This window comes from Otolemur garnettii, unplaced genomic scaffold (genome assembly GCF_000181295.1).
Source record: "Otolemur garnettii isolate 467f Iridium unplaced genomic scaffold, OtoGar3 scaffold00054, whole genome shotgun sequence".
NCBI lineage: Eukaryota > Metazoa > Chordata > Mammalia > Primates > Galagidae > Otolemur > Otolemur garnettii.
The window spans coordinates 3864327-3879730 of record NW_003852449.1 but is presented as its reverse complement, the minus strand read 5'-3'; the positions used below and the strand labels follow the sequence as shown (position 1 = coordinate 3879730).

The 15404-nt window shown below is 40.1% G+C and overlaps 1 protein-coding gene across 1 annotated transcript; it reads left to right on the top strand.

Moving 5' to 3' along the window:
- Positions 1 to 290: 290 nt before the first annotated feature.
- Positions 291 to 15060, top strand: TMX1 (thioredoxin related transmembrane protein 1). Its single transcript, XM_003792193.3, has 8 exons — positions 291 to 577; positions 3819 to 3934; positions 5609 to 5654; positions 8323 to 8451; positions 10479 to 10524; positions 10617 to 10718; positions 10840 to 10906; positions 14344 to 15060. The coding sequence occupies exons 1-8, from the start codon at positions 426 to 428 to the stop codon at positions 14523 to 14525; spliced, it is 840 nt and encodes a 279-aa protein (XP_003792241.1). The 5' UTR covers positions 291 to 425; the 3' UTR covers positions 14526 to 15060.
- The last annotated feature ends 344 nt before the right edge of the window (positions 15061 to 15404 follow it).

The window sequence follows — 15404 nt, the reverse complement described above, 5'->3', positions numbered from 1 at the left end:
TTTACTACAAAATTTTTTCAAAGGAAATAAAACTCTGAATGTGTTTTAGCACATCGTAAGTTTACCAGATACCAACTATCTGGAGCCAAAGTTAAGAAGGCGACTTCTAAACGATCCTCCCACAGAAAGCGCCTTCCCCTTTCCCCGCTGCGCCTTCTTCCGCTCTTTCCCTTCCAGATGCTGCTGCGCGGTTCCAGGCGGGAGAGTGTCCGCTCTCCTGTCATGCGCACTACGGCGAGGCGCTCTTCTCTAATCCACCAACCGCAGACACCAGGCTCAGGCATGCGCATTGAGACTCCTCTAGGGCTGGTGTGGCTGGCAGCGACGTCGTGCGCACGCGCAGACCGGCGCGCTAGGGCGGAAGTGGGGGCTGCCGCAGGGAGGTGGGGCCGCCGCGCTCGCTGCGAGCTGGGCTAGTGGCCGACATGGCGCCGTCCGGGAGTCTCGTGGCTTCCCTGGCAGGCCTGCTGCTGTTGCTTTTAGGGGCTCCGTGGACCTACGGGCGGCGGAGCAGCGTGCGCGTCATTACGGACCAGAACTGGAGGGACTTACTGCAAGGAGACTGGATGATAGAGTTGTGAGTGCAGGGCGGTCGTCCCGGTCCTGTCTCCGAGCCTGGGCTCCCGACTCCCCGCCGCGGTCCTGACGCAGGTCCCGAGGTCCCTGTTCCGCCCCTCCGAGTCGCAGAGCGGCCGTCCCCTACCCGGATCCCCAGCCTCACTGTCTGCTGGTTTCTGACCCGGGAATATTAAGTTTCTTGGCGTCCACCCTAGTTCCGTTTCTAGGGCTGTGGTGCGCTTAGGCTTTCGTGCCGCTTCGCATTCTAACTTTCCTTAATGACTTTGAGAATGAGGTTGGGGCGGAGAGGGGTCCTGCTAGTTCCCGTGCAGTTATTTTAGAATGATGTTTTATAAACAGAATCCTAGGCTTATGGTCAAGTTTTTCAGAAGAGGATATTGAGTAAAGTCTCTCCGCCTTTTTGTCTACCATTGAAAGCCCACTCACAGTGTTGGAATGGGGCACTTTTTATTGTTTCTTTTTTATGGATTAGGTACATTTATTGTGAATACTGAGTAAATTCAAGTTGGGTTATTTTAAAATCTTAGTTTCCTTTTCCTCCTTTTATCTTCCCCCTTTTCACTCCACATCTCCTTTTAACTTCGTGTTTTTCTGCAGTGTAGAGAATAACTTGGATTGTGACTCCTAGGCCTTTGTAAGAGATATTGCATTAAAAGATACAATGAACATATTAATATGATTATTGAAATTCTTTAGGTCGTTTATCGTTCGAAGAACGTCTTGTCTTCTGTGGTGATTCCAATTTAATAATGCTGGTTTGTAGTAGGAAGTAAATCCCTTTGCTTTAGATGCTAAATTCGTGGTGGTGGCTGTGGTGGTCTTACAGTCCTGGTGGTATCACTGATATTAGTGAAAGCACCATGGAACGTTAACCTATGTCCTGGACACTGCTAGACACCTTTACAAATGTTAGATCTTATTTAATTCACTAACAATTCTGTGTGATAGGTATTTCCCCCATCTTACAGATGAGAAAAGATGTCTAAATATCTCAACCTATCCATAGGTTACTGTGCTGGCTTTCTTTGGATCTCTAGAGTAGGCATGCAATAAATGTTAGGACACCCTATTCTTTAACAAAATTCAGGTGAGTGTTTTCCTGTTTCACGGATGAGACTAGGGTTGCCAGTTAAGGAAGCAGATGGAAATGGACAGCTCCAAGGGGGAACCCAGAAGGCAAATGAATGAACTTTGAGTTATCAAAAAAAATAAAGATAAAAAAACTTACAACATTTATATGAAGTGTATAGGACAGGGGAAAATGTTTATAGCTTGCGGATACTCCGCAGCTCATTGTAATGAATTTTCAGGCACCATTGAACCTTCAGGGAAGAGGAAATGTAAACAGTGATGATTTTTATGTTTCAGTCATTGTCCTGAATAATTTGTTTTAGATTGTGCCCATAAAATATTCATTATCATAAGCAATATATTAAGGAATAGTGATTGTTTATTCGTATGCAAAATATAGGTAGGTATTACTCCAGGTTCTTTTTTAAAATCATTTGTTCAGACACTATAAATACAACAGTCAGAAGTAGTAAAACTAACAAAATATTGAATATGAAGTAAATCCAAATTAGAGTATTTATCTGCGATTACAGTATAGTGTTTTTCCTTAGCTAAAGATTTTAAGGTTATATAAGTCTTTAAAAAGCACCTGAGAAACAGAACAAACTTGAAAAGGAAGGGATCTAGGGCGACGCCTGTGGCTCAGTGGGTAGGGCGCCGGACCCATACAGCTCGGGTGGTGAGTTTGAACCCGGCCCTGGCCAAACTGCAACAAAAAATAGCTGGACGCTGTGGCGGGTGCCTGTGGTCCCAGCTACTCTGGAGGCTGAGGCAAGAGAATCGCTTAAGCCCATGAGTTGGAAGTTGCTGTGAGCTGTGACGCTTTGGTGCTCTACTGAGGGTGATAAAGTGAGATTTCTGTCCCTTAAAAAAAAGAAGGAAACTAGTAGTCCTAGTAACAGCCTGCTTTTGGTTGTGAGTGAATTACCTTCAGTAAATCCATTTCTAATTAAAAATTTTGTTGTATTTTGATTGTGATACAATCAAGGAGGTTCGGCTTTTATATACACATAATACCAGTTTGTCTTGTTTTATAATGCCTATTTTAGGAGTTTGATTTAACTGAAACAATTCAAGAAAATGTGACATAAACTGTATTTTTTATGTAATAGTTACGGGTTTTGTTCTTTCTGGTTCCTTAAAAAACAAAAAGAAAAACTGAGGTGTACATGGTGTTATTAGATAATGTATAATAATTAAGTGGAAAAGTAAACTTACAGGGAAAAATCAGGATTATCTCAGTAGATAATACCAGAGGAGTAATTAAAGTGCTAATATGGCCATGGAATTTGTAAACCCCGAAGTCTTAGAAACTGCCTGACCTCTCTGACCAACAGTTTTGTTTGGGCTGCTTAGTATTGGTGTGTGAGGTTAGTTTTGAGGTAATTTTCTTACATAAAAATGCTGTTCTCCAGCTTATAATTGTGAAATCGCCAGCCCTGGGGCCACCATCCCTTGTGGCAGGCCAGAGTAGTGGTGTCACCCTAAGATGGAGCCTGGCTTCCTTATTCATCACAGTCCAGGGCACTTCTTGTTTTTCCACCACCTTGGCATTTGTGACTTTGCAGTGTAAAATTACTAAAATTGGTGAACTCCAAATTTGATTTTGAGCTTTCTGGGGGTAATTTTTTTTTTTTTTGGAGACATAGTCTCATTATGTCGCTCTTGGTAGAGTGCTATGGCGTCACAACTCACAGCAACTTCAAACTCTCGGGCTTAAGCCATTTTCTTGCCTTAGCCTCCTGAGTAACTGGGACTACAGGTGCCTGCCACGACACCCAGCGGCTATCTTTTTTGTTGCAGTTGTTGTTGTTTAGCTGGCCTGGGCCAGGTTCGAACCTGCCACCCTCAGTGTAATGTGGCGCCAAGCCTCTGGGGGTCATTTTTTTAATAGAAAATGAAAAGGTATTGTTTTGCATGTGAAAAAGTCCTTGCATTTTTAGAACCTTTTCTCAGATTTTATGTGATTAGCATCATCAATTTATAGTTCTTAATTTCCAGGTTGCTAGATGTACAATTACAGCTTTCTCATCTGCATAAAATTAGCCACTCTGTTGTCTTCAGCATTTTTAATATAAAATATTCTTCACAAATTATATACATTTAAAAAATTTTATCTAAGATGGTCATATTAAATTGCTTAACAATTTTTTAACTATTTTTCGTAGTTATGCCCCGTGGTGCCCTGCTTGTCAGAATCTTCAACCAGAATGGGAAAGTTTTGCTGAATGGGGAGAAGATCTTGAGGTTAATGTTGCAAAAGTAGATGTCACCGAGCAGCCAGGTACTCTTAAGTCCATTTGTTTTTTTCTATGGTAATTTGCTTGATTTATGAGGTTGGATAATTAAGTTGTCATTGTATAAGGCCTGACAGTTAAATCTCAAACTTGCCACCATGCCGGTAACATTGGCAGCACTGTAAAAACAATTCGGTAAGGTTTCATAATCTTGGTATTTAAGTCTTTCACAGCTGTGTTTGTGCCAACACATGGCAGTGTCTTGCGGAGTGGCATTTGTTACTACTGTTGTGTGTTGTTGTGTGCCATACTATGACAGCTTTATGGCCATTCCAGAAAAGGAGTTCCAAAGTTGCTTTGAAAGGTGGACCAGGCGCTGGTGCACAGCTTTCCTAGGGGACCATTGTGATATTCAGCAACGTAGCACTTTTCTAGGTTGAGTTTGCAAACTTAATTGTCAGACCTTCTATTTATCCTCTTTTTTATATCCCATGATCTTAACTCTACCTTTCACTAGGTTTTGAAAACATATCACCCAGTCTGCATCTAGTTCAGCTGATTCACCTAGCCTGCCTCCCTGATGGGGGCTCACTGTGCGGTAACTGCAAAAGGCCAATTCCCTGTTTTGTGTGTGAAGTTCATTCTTTGTGTTGCTCTAAAGGACCTTGAAGCCCTCTCCTCATTCTTGCCTATAGAACTCTCTGGTCTTTTTTTTTTCATCCAAGGCCTCAGTGTAACATGTAAGATGCCTGGAAATTCTAGAACACTGTAGTCCAGGTGAACATTGGCCAAGGCAGCATTTGTACCTGCACTGAAGTTGAGCATACATGTGGTTGAGTTTCAGTGTAGAGTAATGGTCACGTGGCCTGACAAGAAAAGATCTCTATCTCAGAAATTAAGTCCCATATTTAATACCTGTGATTTGACAGTGTGGGCTCTTAAATATAAAGTCCTCATGGTTGGGGTGGGGGTATCAGGTACACTCCTGTCTTGGCCCCCTGGACAGGTAGCAGGCCCTGCCCGTAAGGATGCTTCTTTCATCTTACCTGTACTTGGTGGTCACAGTAAACCTGGGCTCCTGGCTGCTCCATCCCCAGTGGTAATAATCAGTATTATTTATTGAGCATTTACCTATAGTAGTCTTGCAGGTACTTTGCATTTATTATTTACTCTTAACACAGCTTTGTGAAGTAAAGCCTTCTCAGTTTACAGATGAGAAAACTGAGGCACAGCAAGGTTAATCCTTCCTTATATCACTGCTTGACTCGTGGCTAAAAGTAAATGTCAGTTGTTAGTGTTATTACCTGTCTTATGAAAGACTGGTCGCATTTTCCATTTGTTATCCCCTCTGTGAACTGCCTTGCCACTTACTACCAACTGCAGTTTCATTTTATTTTATTAGACCTTTCTAAGATCCTGTTACATGTGCTCTCCCATGACTACTGTCTTAATTTAGACAGTGGCATAATGGATGAGGTGCTTAAATGTATTCACAAATGCGTTTAATGTTCAAGCTTTGCTTACTTTCAAATTGAGAAAATATGTAGCAGTGTGTTTTTTTAAAGTTGCTCTAAGAACTTTTTTTATTATTTATTACAAAGCTCAATCATTAGGTTTAATTTTGTGTTCTTTGTATTAGTATTAAATAATTCAGTATTAACTTTTAAGGAGTCAGTGATCGGCCCGTGTAAACCTGCTGTTTTGTTCTTTACCGTTTGTAGGACTGAGTGGACGGTTCATTATAACTGCACTTCCTACTATTTACCAGTAAGTATTTGAAGATTCTCAGTTACAGAAGAACGCTTCAGAGTGTAATCAGAATAACAGGCCTCTGGCGTGGATCAGGGTTGCAGGGCTGAGGTAATCTCATTATATTCAGCAAGAATTTTAGAGAGCTTATTTTGCTCTTAGTGTCACCCAGATGCCTTTAGATAGTGGAGTGATGTGTGAAAGGCCCCTGTTCTCACAGATTTACAATTATTTTGGAGGGTGATATTGATATGAATGTGAATACCTGTTCAGCATGGTAAATGGTTAGGAGCCAAGAGTAGCTTTGTGCCCTATAGGTAGTTGGGTTTTTTTTTTACCTTTTTTTTTTTTTTTAAAAAAGCATAGAGCTACTTTATTCTCTGGTTTAGTTGAAAGCTTGTAGCAAACGTCAGCATTGTTATTAACTTCTAAAGCTAAGGGATTTAGAGACTTTTGGTGTATCTTGATATTTTAATCTTTTTGGTAACTTATCCTAAGGTCACAGATAAATTTATTATCTCCTTTTACATAACCCCCAACTGAGAATGATTATACTCAGGAAGCTCTAAGCCTGTGGGCAGCAGGAACTTTTATGATTGGGAGGGATACCTGTACAAAGGCAAACTCTCTCATTTAGGTTTAAACTGATTCCGTCCCTTCCAGCCTTTACATTCTCACAGGTTTCCTCTTCTGCAATAGTCCCTGGGCCTCCAGGGAGGACTTTGAGTAGCACAGGCATTGCCCCGGCAGGTTTCCTGACTCTGATTAAGCATTCAGCTGAGGTTACTGGCCACCCATCTATGTACACTTGGAACTCTGGTCACGAGATGTTGATTCACCAGTTTCTAAAAGACAGCTTTGCAAAGTTGATCTGAATTTCTTGTATTACTGGAACTTGTTCACGTGGCAGATAGTTGGGTAAAGGAGGAATCACTGTTAGCTGGAGTGGTTGCTAGTGAATTTGGGCTTTAAATGAAACCCTAGAAGTAGGATTTTTAAGAATACGAGGTAAGTATTCTATGGTGAGGATAGTCTCATACACAGCCATTGATAGGAACATGGCATCTTCAAAATGCAGCTCAGAAACTCGTGTTGCACGGCTGTGGGGAAAGCATGGGTGGTATAGTTGGGTTGGGTCAGAATGACTGAGATGATGTGGTCGCCACTGTCAGATCTCTCATCTTCTCAATGGAGGGTAGGAAATCTGAAATCTGTGTACCTGCTCTGTGCTCTGTCACTTAACAGCATTTGGTGGGTGGGTTAAATATAGGAGGAGATACTTTTCTCCTGCGTTAAAGTTATGAAAATGAGGTGAGAATTCTTGTTTGTATCTCTTGCTTTCCTTGTTTTTCTTTTTTGAATTCTCCCCTACTACCTTTATATTATAGCTACTTAAATTTCTGTTCCCTATCTCCTAAGTGCTTACTTCCCCCCCTTCTCACTTAATTCCTTTCCACATGTGTCCTTAACTAGTTTTAATCAATCTTTCCCTTTCTTTTTTACTTCTCAGTACCCTCTGAACTTATCTGGAATTTCTTGCCCTTTTTCTTTTAGTCACATTGTTTATCCTACCTTTTCCTTATTTTCTGCTTATTGAAATCCCACCCATCCTTCAAAGAATACTCAGATGCCACCTTCCCAGCAAGACGTTGTTTTTGGGTGAGGCCTTTCTTACGGTCTCTGCTTCTGGATGCATGAAGGATCCCCTAACCCTACTGTAGGTAGTAGGAAACCACTAAGTTTTTGCGCTATGCCCCAATGTACTATGAACTGTGTACATTGAGAGTGGGAAGGAGGTGGTGGATGTAAGGAAATCTGCACAGCTGACCGTGAGTAGAATCACTGGAGTGGTAGGAAGGCAGCACTGTACCGGGCACTTCAGAGAGTAAAGTAGGATAGCCAAGGTAATGTGATTATGACTGCAAGTACCAGAAAAATGCCTAAATTTTAACTTGTACTTTAATAATAGCTAATAATCTGTGCCAAACACTGTTCTAACAACTTTTTATATAGTACTTCTTTTAATATATGTACATAGCTTAAAAGTGGTTTTCTGAGATTTACCTACTCACTTTGTTTCATAGTTTTATTGTTTGGAAGAGTAATAATAACAAAGCTTTTAACAGTGGTTCTCAACCCGTGGGTTGCGACCCACAGGGTCACGGCATTAGGAAGGTGGAGAACTACTGGCTTATAATTATTTTAAGTTTTTAAAGAGGGGAGTCTTGCTCTGTTACCCCAGCTGGAGTGCAGTGGCATGATCATAGCTGACTAGCCTACTGCTCCTGGGCTTAAGACATCTTCCTGCCTAAGTAGCTGGCACCCTCCTACAGGTGTGTGGCTCATTTTTCGCGTGTGTGTGTGGTTTTTTTTAAGAGTTGGAGGGGGTAGGTCTTGTTGTGTTGCCCAGACCAGTCTTGAGCTCCTGGCCTCAAGCATCCCTGTTGTCTTGCCCTTCCAAAGTACTGGCATTATAGGTGTGAGTCGCCATACTTAGCCTTTTTTTTTAGGCAAACTCACTGTTTAAGACATGGGGCTAAGGTGTTGTGATTTAGTAATTATAATTTGCTACTTGTGCATTGCTAATACTTTCAAGTATTAGGGTTGGATATTAAATGAGGTGAAGAAATGAAGTTTTATATTCATGTAAGTTGATGTTTAATGTTTAATTTCTGATCCTTTTTAGTTGTAAAGATGGCGAATTTAGGCGCTATCAGGGTCCAAGAACTAAGAAAGACTTCATCAACTTTGTGACTGATGAAGAGTGGAAGAGCATTGAACCTGTCTCGTCATGGTTTGGTCCAGGTTCTGTTCTGTAAGTATGAGGGATTCTTACCCATCTCAGGATAAATTGGAACAGATAATTTTATGTGAACAAAACACTCATACTCAATTGTTTCTTGGGCTTGTAAGATGTATTCTGATTTATTATGTGTTATTTTTAGCTTGACCTTCTCTTTTAAGGCAAATATCAATAGATATTCATGCTTGTTAAGCTAGAAGGAGGCATTCTGTAGAATTAAGTTGAATACCTTTTTAAGGAATATTTTGGCTTTGTGAATTTGGTCAGACATATCATCAAAAACTAAATCCCTCTAAGAGTATGAGCAGTGTATGTAATGGGTAAAGCTATTACTTGAGTGTAGTAATTTGAATGAGAAGGGCCACAATTGTTTATTCGTGTTACTTTTAGATTTTAGTTCTTTTTTTTTTTCTTTTGAGATCAAAGTCTCATTCCCTTGCCCAGGCTAGAGTGCTATGACATAAGCCTAACTCATAGCAGCCTCAAACTCATGGGTTTAAGTGATCCTCCTGCCTCAGCCTCTTGAGTAGCTGGGACTACAGGTGTCTGCCATGATGCCTGGCTAATTTTTTTATTTTTAGTAGAGATCTTGCTCTTGTCTTGCTCTGGCTTAAGCTGGTGTCAAATTCCAGAGCTCAAGTGATCCTCCTGCCACAGCTTCACAGAGTGCTAGAATTATAGGGGTGGGCCACCGTGTTTGGCCTAGATTTCAATTCTTGATGTAAAGGGATTGAATTATAGTTGGTTGGCTACTCCACGTGTCTGATAACTTCTTGTATGAACAGTGTGGATGAATAGTGACCCTAATAGTGTGACTGATCATGGAGCGTCATAGATAGCTGAGGGTAGATATATTTCTCCACAGCAATTTGCTGTAGAGTGGTGAGGGTTAGAAATAACAGGTGCTGTTTCCTGCCACACTGCTGAGGTAGAGTGCGTCAGCGGTTACTTGAGAGACTCTGGAAGTAGTGAGTTTTACCATGGGCTCATCTTGGTGTGGCTAAGCTGTCCCTTTATGTCCATCAGCACACCTGCCCTGAGAGGGTAGAGAGTGGGACATAAAGAGTGAATGCGCAGGATTCTGGAGTGGAGCAAAGATCGGCCCTAGACAGTATTTTGAATTAGAAGCTCATCTGTAGCATTTTTCCCTTCCAAGCTTATCTTAGAAAACCTTTGAATTGTCTTTTTGCTGTCAGAACTTTTGACAGCAAAAGTTGAACCACCTGCCTAACCCAGTTACAGAACCAAGTGTTCTGAGCTCCTTGAGTTGCTGCCGATTGGAATGAGACTGTGCAGTGCCTTCCATTTCAGTCCCTCATCCTGTTCTCACTTGGCTTTCTAAAGACAGAGCAGCATGATTAAAGTCCCTTTCTGTGTTGAACTGAAAATGTGACTCATTTTATTTTTAATCCTGTCTCTTACAAGAATTTTATCCCTCTCCAGAAGAAGAAGGTGCTTGCTTGTAAGGCTGTGTTGAATCCTCAGGCATTGGTCTTAACTCTACACTGTTTTTATTGGTAGACTGAATAGAGGGACATTCCCAGTATTAGCTCAGCAGGGTCACTCACCCCAGTGATGGGTGATTGGATCAGGATACCCCATATCAGCTGTGGCTTCTGTGTTAAAAAGGCCTTGACAACACCAGCAAAGCTTCTTGCTAAAGAGAAGATGGTTGGGAACTCACAACCTTTCTTATTTCTGAAGCATGCCTTTTTTAAACTGTCCATCTAAACCAGTGGTTCTCAACCTTCCTAATGCTGTGACCCTTTAAATGTTAATGTCAAAGCAGTAGGGGAAAAGGAAAAACATCGTCAAGTATTTACGAGGATGTCACGTGGTAGTAACAACGCGGAATCCATTACTTTTCATGAATAAGCCTCATCACAGGCATGAAATCTGTGATATGCCATTAGCCTTGATTAACACCAGCAATAAAGTCTGTTGTGTTGGGGAAATTATAGAGTAGAAAATAGAAGTGTAGATGCAGACAGACGTGTATGTGTCACTCGGTTTTTCAATCATCTTTTTTTAAATTTCAGGATGAGTAGTATGTCCGCACTCTTTCAGCTGTCCATGTGGATCAGGGTATGGACTAAAAATTACTTCTGTCTATCTTAATCATTTTTTAAAACTATCACTTTTTTTTTTAATGAGCAGTGTTTTTCTTTTGTTTTTAGACTTGCCATAACTATTTTATTGAAGACCTTGGATTACCAGTTTGGGGATCATATACAGTTTTTGCTTTAATAACTCTGCTTTCAGGACTGTTATTAGGACTTGTAAGTACTACATTTTCAGAGGACTAGCAAGAAAAGTACTTTTCAATGTGACGATTTAATGCAGTTGTGCTAGCAGTATCCTATTCTCCCTTAAGATTTCTTCTAACGTTTCCTTCTGCAGTGTATGATATTTGTGGCAGATTGCCTTTGTCCTTCAAAAAGGCGCAGACCACAGCCATACCCTTCAAGTAAGTGTATTTTAAAATGTTTATTTTTATAATCCTATTCATTTCTGTAAACACAGTCATGCATTTTACAGCATGCCCTTTTGGCGTAGGTGTCTGAATTCTGAGTGGTGGTCTCTATCACGGTGGCATAGGGAGAGGGGAGGAGGTGTATCTTATGTGAGGATGGGAGCCTGGTGGATTTTGGGACATTGTTGCCTTTTGGACTCATAATGTGGAGAATTTAAGTTGAAATTCATTGCATATAGCGTGTAGATGTTTGATACTGATCTAATACCAATTTATTGGAAAATTTTGTGTTATTTATGGACCTTTTTTACTATACTTGAGTGAAAATTTTGATGAGTTGAGTATATCCCACTATTGAAGTTACCGCATTTGAAGATAATTCTTTGAACACTAGCTAGTTCTTAGTGTTTTCTGGTAGGATACTAGAAAGGATAATTCCTATAGCTTCTTTAGGATTGACATTGACACTCAACTATACTACACAATGAGATCCTGTAAGTAGAAGCATTTCCTGCTGTCCTAATAATAGAATTATCTACCAGTCATTTTTATTTTTTTATTTTTTGAGACAGCCTTATTTGTCGCCCTGAGTAGAGTGCTGTGGCCTCTGAGCTCACAGCAACCTTTAACTCAGGCTCAAGCAATCTTCCTGCCTCAGGCTCCCCAGCAGCTGTGACGCCAGGCACCTGCTGCAGTGCCTGGCTATTTTTTTTTTTTTAATAAGAGACAGACCTGGTGGCTCAGACCTGCAATCCCAACACTCTGGGAGGCCAAGGTGAATAGATGCTTGAGTTCAGGAGTTTGAGACCAGCCTGACCAATCATTTATTTTTAGTCTTAAAAATTGTCCTGTTAATGGAAGTCCTTGTATTTGTAGTTCTCATATTTGTAGTCCTTAAAGAACTTTTACTTACCTTTCTGTGATCCTGTTTGCTGGTCAGCAACTGTGTAGCAGGCTGTGTGAGGGGTACTGCTTCTGTTCTGTAGCTGAGGAAACTCAGGCTCAGCGAGGCGAAGCATTTCCCCACAGTCACACAGTGATGACGGGGCTGAGGGCAGAAGTACGTCAGACTCGTTGCTTGATACTTCTTCTGTTATTTTACCTTTCTGGATTTGGGGTTTATGGTGATTAAGATTCTTGGACAGCGATCAATGGAGATTACCTTATAGTGTGCCTTGTTCCTTGGATGACTGATAGGCCATTTTTTCATTTTCTGTACAGTTGTATTGCTACTAAAGCAGACGTGCATAGTGGAGGGAATCATTTTATCTACCAAGGGCCACTGATCTATAGAAAGAAAATGTAAGCACAGTTACTTAAAAGACAAATTTATTGTTAGGTTTTAAAAGTGAAATAAATATAAAATGTTCATTCACCAACTTTTAAATTGTGAATAAGATAAGTTCAACAGACAGGTGTATATAAATACTGAAGGTCCCTGACCTGTGATGGTTCAACTAAAAAAAATTTTTTTTAAATTTTTAAAAATGCATATGTTTTAGAGGCAGGGTCTGGCTCTGCCATCCCAGCTGTAGTACAGTGGTACGGTCATTGCTCACTGAGCCTTGAATTCCTGGGTTCAGGTGATCTTCCCACCTCAACCTCCTGAGTAGCTGGGACTATAGGTGCACACCACCATGTCTGGCTAGATTTTTTTTTTTTCTTTGCAGGCTAAATTTTTTTTTTTTTTTTTTGCAGTTTTTGGCCAGGACTGGGTTTGAACCCACCACTTCTGGCATATGGGGCCAGCACTCTACTCCTTTGAGCCACAGGTGCCACCCTAGATTTTTTTTTTTTAGGTAGTGATAGGGTCTTGCTATGTTGCCCAGGCTAAATCTCAAACTCCTGGCCTCCTGCAATCCACTTCAGCCTCCCAAAGTGCTGGTGTTACAGGTATAAACCACCAACCATACCTGGTCTCGCTTAAAATTTTTTGACTTTACAATGGTTCAAAAGCAATGTACATTCATTAGGAATCATGCTTCTAGTGCTGATTTTGACCTTTACCGGGACTGTTGCCTGTTGTCACGTGGTAGTCTCATGACTGGAGGGATTAGATTGGGTTACACGTATTAAATGCATTCAGCTTACATTAGGGTAGGTTAGGTGTATTACATGCATTATTGACTAAGGATATTTTCACTTTATGATGGATTTAGGGGAAGATAACCTTATTGTAAATTGAGGAGTGTCTGTATTATGTTTGGTTTTCTTAGTTATCTATTCTATCTTCACTCTCACATAAATCCTGTGGCTGTCAGAAATTCTTTAGGGTGGTCAGTGTGTGACTGGCCTCGGGTCTCTTAAATATACAGAAGCTCATTGTGAATCATGCAGTGTGTAGACTGAATCATTGTTGCCTGACTCTGTCAGTCACTTGCCAGGTGTTTGCTTTGGGGTTTGTGTAGCTTGATTCTCTGTGAGGATGTAGGTGCACACCACCATGTGACTCAGAGACTGTGAGTCTTCTGAGTCATCGTACCACGGAGCCCTGTAGACCCCACTGACACAAACCAATTTAACCCCATTCCCAAATTCCCCAACTATTTTTGCATTATTTCACTTACTCATCCTTAATCTAAGGTTATCTCTTTTCAGCAGCACTCAGTGCCAGCAACTAATAAGGAAGTGAACAAATTTCCTGGTTTACTTGGCTCTGGGGAGTAAGCCACCATGAATGGGAATAGCTCACACTTGTCTTCTGGGTTCTGAGTAAAGACAGTCAGACTAGTTTTCCAGGTTCTCAGGTCCAAAGGGTTAAAGCAGACTTGAGAGTATATCAGGCACGCCTGGAGAATGGGTTGAGTACAGACTGCTGATCCCCACCCAAGTTCCCTGGTGCGGCAGTTCTGACAAATTACCAGGTGAAGTTGATGTTGCTTAACTAGTAGCTGGTTCCTATAAAAAATAAAAGGGGTCTGTGGTGTATACATACTTAAATATTCATGTGGCTGTACACTTAAGATTTGTGCATATTATTATTTGTAATTAAACCTTAATAAAATGACAGAGATGGGGAAGGGAGGGAAAGCACATTTATGACAGCTATAGATTTGTGATTCCTGCCTTGGGAACTGACAAGAGGAGTGTGAAGTTTCAGGGTGCTTCTAACTCATTAATGTGAGAAGGTCTCTCTAATGCAGTATATTTTCTTAAAAATTCACAGCATTAATTTTAGTTCAGTTTATAAATTGGTAATTATAATGAATTTGGTAAATAATAATGGCTCTTGAAAAATCAAATTTTGTTTTTAAAATATCCACTGGGGTTTTTTTGTCTTATTTTAATAATATCTTCCTTTTGCAAACGCAAAAATGATAGATAAATGCTAAAGTGGTTTATAGACATACGAGTCACTAGTGTTTCTTAGTTTTACCTTGAAGTAAATCTAATACGTCAACAAAAACACATTTTTGGTCTTTGTCTTTAAGAAAAAATATTACCAGAATCTTCTCCACCTTTGAAGAAAGTGGAGGAGGAACAAGAGGCTGATGAAGAAGATGTTTCAGAAGAGGAAGCTGAAAGCAAGGGAGGAGCCAACAAAGACTTTCCACAAAACGCCGTCAGGCAGCGCTCTGTGGGCCCTTCTCTGGCCACAGATAATCCTAGCTAATTTTTACAGATGTCTTAATATTATGATTTTGACAAAAACAAGATCGATCATTGCTTTTGGTTTGAAGTGAACTGACTTCCTTGTATATTGCAGGGTTCTGTCTAAATTGTCATTAGATTGGATAGTTTAGATTCAGAAAATAAAAGCACTAGGTATAATTTGAAATATGATTTAAGAACATGTGATGGTTTAAGCAGTTCTTTAATTTTTGAAAAATCTGGTGCCAAGCAATAAGATTTGTGTATATTTGTTTAATAATAACCTATTCCAAATCTGAGTTTTGAAAATATACTTGTCCCAAGTATTGCTTTAGTGGGGTAATTAAGAAGATTACTTTAGAGAAAAAGATTTCTCATTTGGTGTAAGTTTTCTTGGTTTCACTGTGTGAAAAAAAGAACATATTTCCCATTAATGGGAACTTTGCCCATTGTCTCAAGAAATATGTGTTTCAGTGACAAATCCTTGTTTTTTTTAGATATATGGTCCAAAATCTCCTCATTTTTAGATTATGCAACTAATAAAAAATACTTACAGTTTTCTATACATGTTAGTACAGAATCTGCTATTGATTTGAAAAGTTTTTATAAGTCTGTGTTATTCTGGATTCCTATGAAGGCTTGTCTTTTTTGTTAAGTATATGGTTTATATTTTTCTTAGATGCCATGGATTACATTTTTTATTTTTCAAAATGGATGATAATTTCCCGGAAATGTTTTTCATGTTTTGGTAACAGTCCTTTTTGTTGTTTTAACTGAAGTTTACAGAGAGATCCATCAGATTGAGCTGTCTTTTGATAATCAGAAGTGACGAAGTGGCTGTTCAGGTTTCACTTTATTCTTCTGAATTTCTACTTGAACTTTTTTTTTTTTTTTTTTTTTT

Bases quoted from the DNA above. Each gene is read 5' to 3' on its own strand.
- TMX1 (XM_003792193.3), top strand. From the start codon at position 426: ATGGCGCCGTCCGGGAGTCTCGTGGCTTCCCTGGCAGGCCTGCTGCTG. The intron at 3,935-5,608 runs GTACTCTTAAGT...TACCGTTTGTAG, and splicing joins AGATGTCACCGAGCAGCCAG to GACTGAGTGGACGGTTCATT. The intron at 8,452-10,478 runs GTAAGTATGAGG...TTTAAATTTCAG, and splicing joins TTTGGTCCAGGTTCTGTTCT to GATGAGTAGTATGTCCGCAC.